Source organism: Mesocricetus auratus, unplaced genomic scaffold, assembly GCF_017639785.1.
Source record: "Mesocricetus auratus isolate SY011 unplaced genomic scaffold, BCM_Maur_2.0 Super-Scaffold_100037, whole genome shotgun sequence".
Taxonomy (NCBI): domain Eukaryota; kingdom Metazoa; phylum Chordata; class Mammalia; order Rodentia; family Cricetidae; genus Mesocricetus; species Mesocricetus auratus.
Window position 1 is genome coordinate 10,750,400 of NW_024429215.1, and position 7,831 is coordinate 10,758,230.

The 7,831-nt window shown below is 49.7% G+C and overlaps 1 protein-coding gene across 3 annotated transcripts; it reads left to right on the plus strand.

Moving 5' to 3' along the window:
• Window positions 1-461: 461 nt before the first annotated feature.
• Window positions 462-7,431, plus strand: Znf304 (zinc finger protein 304). 3 transcript variants are annotated; one of them, XM_013124952.3, is made up of 3 exons: window positions 462-1,488; window positions 3,096-3,222; window positions 4,375-7,431. In XM_013124952.3, the coding sequence occupies exons 1-3, from the start codon at window positions 1,474-1,476 to the stop codon at window positions 6,120-6,122; spliced, it is 1,890 nt and encodes a 629-aa protein (XP_012980406.1). In that variant the 5' UTR covers window positions 462-1,473; the 3' UTR covers window positions 6,123-7,431. The 3 variants fall into 3 exon arrangements, with proteins under 3 accessions (XP_012980406.1, XP_021091940.1, XP_021091941.1); XM_021236281.2 differs by having other exon boundaries at window positions 462-1,400; XM_021236282.2 differs by lacking the exon at window positions 462-1,488 and adding an exon at window positions 1,925-2,464.
• The last annotated feature ends 400 nt before the right edge of the window (window positions 7,432-7,831 follow it).

A 7,831-nucleotide genomic window follows, 5' to 3' on the forward strand; every position in this document is an offset into this window, starting at 1 on the left:
GGCTTTATTGTATTTGTTTCTGGAGATACAGTCTGACAAGGTAGTCCAGGGTGGTCTTGAACGCGCGAGATTGTCAGGCTGACCTTGATTTGTAGTCCTCCTGTCTCAGCGCTTAGAAATCCTCCTGTCTCAGCTTCCTAAGTGCTGAGATTACACATGTGTGCCATGTTTCCTGCCCCCCCCCATACATGTGTCTCTCTTAGGGTCCTCCTTTTACCTAGCTTCTCTGAGGTTGTGCATTGCAGCCTTGTTATGCTTTGCTGAACATTTCATATCCACTTACGAGTGAATGCACACTGTGGCAAGTCAGTAGTGTTATAACATTGGGGTTGCTATCACTAAAGGTTAAAGTTTTAAATGAAGGAATCTGGACACTCCAAACATTGGCTTTTCAAGGTTTTTGTCATTTATTTTTTATTCTGTTTTTTTTTTTTTTTTTTTTTTTTTGAGACACGGTCTCACTTTGCAGGCTTGGAACTTGCTGTGCACACTGGGATGGACGGGAATTAATAGTCATCTGCCTGCTTACTGAGATTAGAATCGGGTACCACTGTGCGTGGCTTTCAAGATTTCCTTTGTGATCATTTTAAACATTTGTATGTGTATGTGCCCATTCACATTTGAGTGCGATGTCTTCAGATGCCGTAAGAGGTGTCCCCTCGGGTGGAACTCTTCAGCTGGTCATGTGCAGCCTAAAGTTGCTGGGTGCTGGAAACTCAACGCGGGTCTTCAGCAAGAGCAGCAAGTGTTCATAGACACTGAGCTCTCTCTCGCCAAGTCCCCTGAACTGGCATTGCCAACGTGCCATTATTCTTATTCTGTCAACTAAGATATGCAAATTCGGGGCCCATGAACTAGAGGGACTATTTAACTTTGAAAGGCAAGGGCCCCACGAGTGATTTACGTGTTGAAAAACTAAAACCTCCATCCCCAAGACTGGTAGATGCGAAGCCGCTCTTCCTCAACCTCGGAAACAGGAAGGTTAAAGAACAAGTCATGTGCTGGAGATTCCTGAGACACGGCATTAGCCCAAGTAGCCAGAGAAATCAGAGTGAGGGTAGTGGGCCAGGATACGGTTTTCTCCGTCTTTCTTCTGTCCAGGCAGTGGCCTGAAGGAGTCCGGATCAGATAGAGGCGGCGTACAGAGAAGAAACTACATTACCCACAGTCCTATGCCAGGGGCACTATTGGACAGGGCGGGACTTCCGCCTGGGTTGGTGCAGGCTGTGTTCAAACTGGTTTGGAAGTAGGCTGCCTGGTCCTATCCCACCGGCGGAGCCCAGTGGGGAAGACATCCAGACTACAATCTCTTTCTCCATGCCCCTGTGACAGCTGGCGTTCCTGTCCTGGTCGTACCTGGGAGTCATTTCCCCCAGGCTTTGTAGGCGTGTCTGCACCGGGTAGGCTGGGGGCATTTCCAGGTGTGGGTTTGCGACCGAGCCCCCTCTGCCCGCCCACCCGGCTGCTGCACCGATGGACAGAGCTCAGGTGATTGGAAGTTCTCCTAGATTCTCGCCCAGGTCCAGAGGTGTGAGCGTCTCGGACTTGTCACCCTCATTCCCTCATTGCTTCCTCGCCCTAAGTATGAGCACTCGGGGATGTGGAGTAGGGGTGGGGGGTAGTCAGGGGGAACTCCAGGCCCTGCTACTTCGCCTCGGCGGCGGGGTGAAATGTGGAAGGGTTGCAAGGAAGCAATACTCGGGTGCAACAGTGACTTAGGAGAGTTTCAGAAACCGGAAGACTTCCGAGAGCAGTGGTTCAGGCTCCCACTGAGAACCGTAGCCTGAGGCTCAGAGCGTACTTCCTGTGGGTGACTGGGAAATTCATTGTGGAGATGGAGGGACTGTGGCAGGTTTTGTTTTGTTTGTTTTGTTTGACATTTCAACCCCAGTTCCCCTTCTCTCTTCTCTTCTCATCTCCCCCCCATCCCATCTGCTCCTTGGAGAGGGTAAGGCCTCCCCTAGGAAATCTACTAAGTCTGTCCCATCATCTAGTTGAGGTAGAACCAAGATAACCTCTCCACGCCTCACACCCCTATGTCTAGGCTTGGCAAGGTGTCTCTCCATATAGGAAACAAAACAAAACTTTGTGTGGTACAGTTTTCACCAGCAGTCCACTAGCTTCAGAGCAGAAATGTGAGATTGCTGTGTGTGTGTGTGTGTGTGTGTCTTCAAGTGCAGGTGTCAGAAAAGGGTCATCTGGATCCTGAAGTCTGTCAGTACTGGAAACTGAGTCCGGTCCTCTGCACAAGCAGTATACAGTCTTAACCACTGAGCCCTGACAACCATTTGGAATTATTATTATTATTGTGTACGTGTGTAATGTATGCCTGTTCACATGTGCCAAGAAATGTGCATGCTACCGAATGCTTGTTGAAGTCAGAGGACAACCTTGGAGGATTGGGTCTCTCTTTTCACCTTTATGCAGATTCTAGGAATTGAACTCAGGTCATCAGACTTGCAAGGTAAGAGCTTTATCCCCTGAGCCATATCTACTACCTAGCAATTGATAATCTTGTGTCTCTACTATTGATGGCTTGTAGGAGAAGGCAGAGCTGAGATTTGGTTGCGACAGGGAGGTATATTGTAGACAAATTCAAGAAAACCCAGTGTTACAAGTATCTGACTGCTCTCATGCCAGACTGTGTTTAAATGTATTCAGTTATTTCTATTGTGCATACATATGAGGCATGTGAGTGAATGAGTGAGTGAGTGAGAGAGAGAGAGAGAGAGAGAGAGAGAGAGAGAGAGAGAGAGAGAGTTTGGGTTAAAGGCCAATTTTGTAGATTTGGTTCTCTTTCACTTTTACATGGGTTCTGGGCATCAAGCTCAGGTCACCAGGCAAGTGCCTTTCCTCACTAGCCTAAGATGCCATGATTAGCTATCATTTTGCACACTTCCTGGCTCTTTGCTGGTCTGGACACAGTGGAATGACAGAGACACACAGGAATAGAGTAGGCGTCAGTAGTTTCATGACTTAGTGTATCCTATAAGGCTGTAGACTTGGGGAGGAGAGGGATTAAGGGATGTGTATACATGAGATAGACTGAAGGGTATGCTTCTGGTGGGCTCAAGTGTCTCTTCCCATCATGCTAGGGCCGTGTGACCTTTGGAGATGTGCTTGTCGACTTCTCCTGGGAGGAATGGGAACTCCTTGATGAGCCGCAGAGGCTCCTCTACCTCAATGTGATGCTGGAGAACTTTTCCCTTGTGGCCACACTTGGTAAGTGTCTGTGACATTGCTACTTGGCAGATTGCAAATTTCATAGCTTCATAAGTTGAAAACCTATCTCTTAGCCGGGTGTGGTGGATGTATGCCTTTAATCCCAGCACTGTGGTTTGAAGCCAGCCTGGTCTACAAAGCAAGTTCCAGGACAGCCAGGGCTGTTACACAGAGAAACCTGTCTTGGGGGAAAAAAGGTTATTATCACCCCATTTTAATCCCTTTGGATTGTGGAAATGCTTAGCTCAAAGTGTGATGGAGTTTCAGTCAAACTGTCAGGCAGCCATCTGGTGTCTTCTGAAGGCCTGTCTTTGGAAGAATCTGCCCACAAGGATGTGGGTTGTTGAGCTGGGAGCATGTTTCTCAGTCATGTCTGTTGTATGGTGACCCTCAGAACATGGATGGCTACTTCTGGGAGACGGATCTCAAAAGTGATATTTCGTCTTATTTGTACCTGAGTTAGTGAGTGCATCCTATGTTAGGGGCAGAGGTTTACATGGGAGCCAGTGTGTCAGAAGGCAGCCATCATGTGTGGCCATCTTTCAAGCTGCTCTCCACAGGACTTCATACCAACTCATGTTCATGCCAGTGTTTGCTCCTATCTTAGGAAGAACTATTTGTGTGGTGTGTGTGTGAGAGAGAGTGATGGTGGAGGGAGAACACTGATCTGTACTCTTCCACATAGGTTTTGGTTGTTGTTTTTGGTTTTTTTGAGGGTTTTTCAGTGTAATGGCCCTGCCTATCCTATAACTTGCTTTGTCCTTGAACTTACAGAGACTCACCTGTCTCTGCCTCCCAAGTGCTGTGATTAAAACAAGCACCACTAACCCCCTCCTGCCCTTCCACAAACTTTTAAGGGTACCACGAACAAAACCATTAGAGGGTTTCATCAACATGACTGTGCCTGACGTTTCCAACTAAACCAGGTAGATTCTGTGTGAAATCACTTTTGTCTTAGCGCCTCCCAATGACCGAGTCATAGAGCATTCCTGGTTGACATCGACATTAACTGTTTTTCTGTCAGAATGTTACTGATAACCAGTTCTTACCCTGCTCCTGGCTCCTCAGACAAACGGGTAGGCTGTCATTCTGATGAGCGGCCTCTTCACGACAGAGGCAACATGCTGTTCATGAGCTTTCCTGTGCTTTCAGGTTGTTGGTGTGGAGCAGACAGCAAGGAGGCACCTTGTGAGGAGAGCGTCTCGACAGAAGCAGTGCCGCAGGCCGGGACTGCGGAACCAAGTCTCGGGATGCCAACCGCCCACCCCTGTGAGAAGTATGGCCCACTCCTGAAGAGCATTCTGTACCTGGTTGAGCACCATGGCCCATGCCCTAAGCAGGCCCTGCATAGATGTGGGCTCAATGGGACAGGATGCTTCCTCACTGCAAAACCTTCCCGGCACCGGGAGCAATGCCGTGGAGAGAATGCCGTTGGATGGGGTGGCGGAGAAGCCTCAGGTGGGAAGAGCGCAGTTCGCATGGCTGAGCCACCATCTGCGTGCCCAGAAGACGAGATAGACTGGCCAAACAGCGCCAGCCTCCTGCAGCAGCACACCCAGCGCCCGGCGCCCAAGGAGGTGAACCTGCACAGAAACGCTGAGTGCCTGGAGCCTCTCACACAGAGCTCCAGCCTTGGGAAACACCAAGGAGATGGCCATGGGCAGACGGTCTGCAACAGTGACCACTGGAAAGCCTCCCCGCACACCTTCGCCTCTCTCGACAATCGCATGCCTCTTCCTGAGGGGAACCCCTTCAGCTGTCTGCCGGTTGGGGACGTGTTCAAGGAGATGCCAGCTCTTCTGAATCACAGAAGCCTCCCCGACAGAGGAGCACCTTATGTATGTGAAGAGTGTGGCAAGGCCTTTATTCGCCTGTCGCATCTAAACAGGCACCAGAAGTTTCACAGCGCGAAAAGTCACTACACGTGTGACGAATGTGGGAAGCTCTTCCGCCGCAAAGACACACTTACACAGCACCAGAGAGTTCACACAGGGGAGAGGCCTTTTAAGTGCAGTGACTGTGACAAAGCCTTCAGTCGCAAAGACGTCCTTGTTCAGCATCAACGATTCCATGCGGGAGAGAAACCTTACCCGTGTGGCGAATGTGGGAAATTCTTTAGTCAAAGTTCCCACCTTAGGGAGCACTGGAGAATCCACACAGGAGCAAGGCCTTACGATTGCACCGAGTGTGGGAAATTCTTTAGCCACACATCCAGCCTTGTCAAACATCAGAGGGCCCATACTGGAGCCAGGGCCTATGTTTGCAGCAAGTGCGGGAAAGCGTTCGGCTGCAAAGACACACTTCTTCAGCACCAGAAAACTCACACTGGTGCAAAGCCCTATGGGTGTAGTCAGTGTGGGAAGGCCTTCAGCCAGAAACAAATGCTTGTAAGGCACGAGAAAATCCACACTGGGGAAAGGCCCTACGGATGCGGTGAATGTGGGAAATGCTTCAGACACAGCTCCAACCTTGTCGTGCACCAGAGGATCCACACTGGAGCCAAACCTTATGGATGCAATGAATGTGGGAAATGCTTCAGTCACAACTCGAGCCTCGTCCTGCATCAGAGAGTCCACAGCGGAGCGAGGCCTTACGTGTGTAGCGAATGTGGGAAAGCCTACATTAGTAGCGCCAACCTTGTTCAGCACAAGAAAGTTCACACCGGAGCCAGGCCTTACGAGTGCAGGGAATGTGGGAAATCCTTCAGCCGCAATTCTAACCTCATCCTTCACCAGAGAGTTCACACCGGGGAAAAGCCTTTTACCTGCACCGAGTGTGGAAAAGCCTATACGCGAAGCTCTCATCTTCTACAGCATCAGAAAGTGCACGTGGAAGAAGACAGGCTTCCGGTGTGCAGCAGCCCTGGCGACCCTTCAGCTGTAGCTCTTAAGCTTGTTTAGCATAGAATAATTCAGCTGGGCATGGTGGGCCTTGCCTTTAATCACGACGCTTGGGAGGCAGAGGTAGGTGGATCTTTGTGTGTTCTAGGCTAGCCTGGTCTGCAAAAAAAAAAAAAAAAAAAAAAAAAATTCATCCTAGAGAAAAGCCTTATGCAACGAGAGAAATCTGATGCTTCCAGTTTTCAGGCTAATGGTCACACGAGGGCAATGCCCAATTTACTGAGCACTGTTTACGGAGCAGCCATCATCCTGCAGGTTACCATGATCCGTTCTTATATCTAGTCAGGGGAGATTCCCAGTTGGCATCAGGTGTAGGGAGTTCTCATGCGATGTATTCCACTGTCTAAACTGTCCAGGGCTCCTCAGAGAGACATGTCACTGCTCTCTCACTATTACCATTGTTTCCACCCGTCCTTTCTGCCCTAGGAAGACAGACGCTTGCTGGCCCCTCCAGGCAATCATGAATGTCCAAAGCCCACTGAGGCTTCTTTCTCCCACCTCGGGTGGAGTCTAAGCAGGCAGCTAACTTCAACTAAAAGGATCCCAGCTAAGCCCTTCTGCAGACTTGCAGGCATTTTTGTTCTGGAGAACGTTGCCTGTGACAGTAATCTTGCCCAGGATGCCACCTGGAAACTGCCTCGTCCTTCGCAGTTGCTTTTCACGGTGACAAAGCATACTACAGCAGCCGGTATGCTTAGCTTTGTTTGCAATGTGGAGTGGATAGAGAAAGCAGTTTTGCTACGGCCATACCACCCTGAACGTGCCCGATCTCGTCTGATCTCGGAAGCTAAGCAGGGTCGAGCCTGGTTAGTACCTGGATGGGAGAAGGCAGTTTTGTTCTGCCAATGCGGTGCGATCTTTATTTACAGGCGTATTTATGGTGACATATATAGGCACCGTCTTTATTTGCGTCAGATAAGACGACGGGTTAACGCAGAGTTCTTGGTCTAGTTTAACATAGTGTGCCCCCTGGCTGAGGCTTTAATAGAAAGAGCTTTGGGTACTAAGTTACATACTCGAGTGTAAGGATCACCTGTGGTCCCAGTGTTCCTTTCCAAGAACAGCAGGCGTGGAAAGTACATTTGCTCCTGGGAGCGGTGTGAAATGGGTCCCCTGGATGTCACAGATTCCCCCAAGCGTGACTGAGAGCTTTTCATCTTGGATCTCTAGAGTACAGAGCAAGACTCTGGCCTTCCTGGTCACACAGACAAGTGCGACTGACCCAGCCAGTGAGGTGGGGACCAGGAATGGGGCAGGGACAGGGAGATGATGGGGTCGGGGTGACGGTTGGGTGGGCAAAAGGTTTGCTCACTGGAAAGGATCTTCCGCAAATGTGTGTGCACTTAGCCACGTGAAGGCAACGTGCAGAAGAGTCCGAGCCTGTCTCTATGGCAGCCAAGTCCTTGTCAGAGTAAACATCTGAAGTTTTGCCCTGTGGGTCTCAACTCCTTTGGGGTTGAGTGACCCTTTCCCAGGGGTCTCCTAAGCCCATCAGAAAACAAAAATATTTACATTACAATTCATAGCAGTCGCAAAATTACAGTTACAAAGTCACAACAAAATAATGTTGTGGCTGGGGTCACTGCACCACAAGGAACTGTGTCAATGGGTCACAGCGCTGGGAAGGTTGAGAACCCCTGATCTAAAGGTTTGAATTTCTTTTCCATCCTGGATGTCAAGCTTGTGGCCGTTACTGTCCAGTTGGGAAT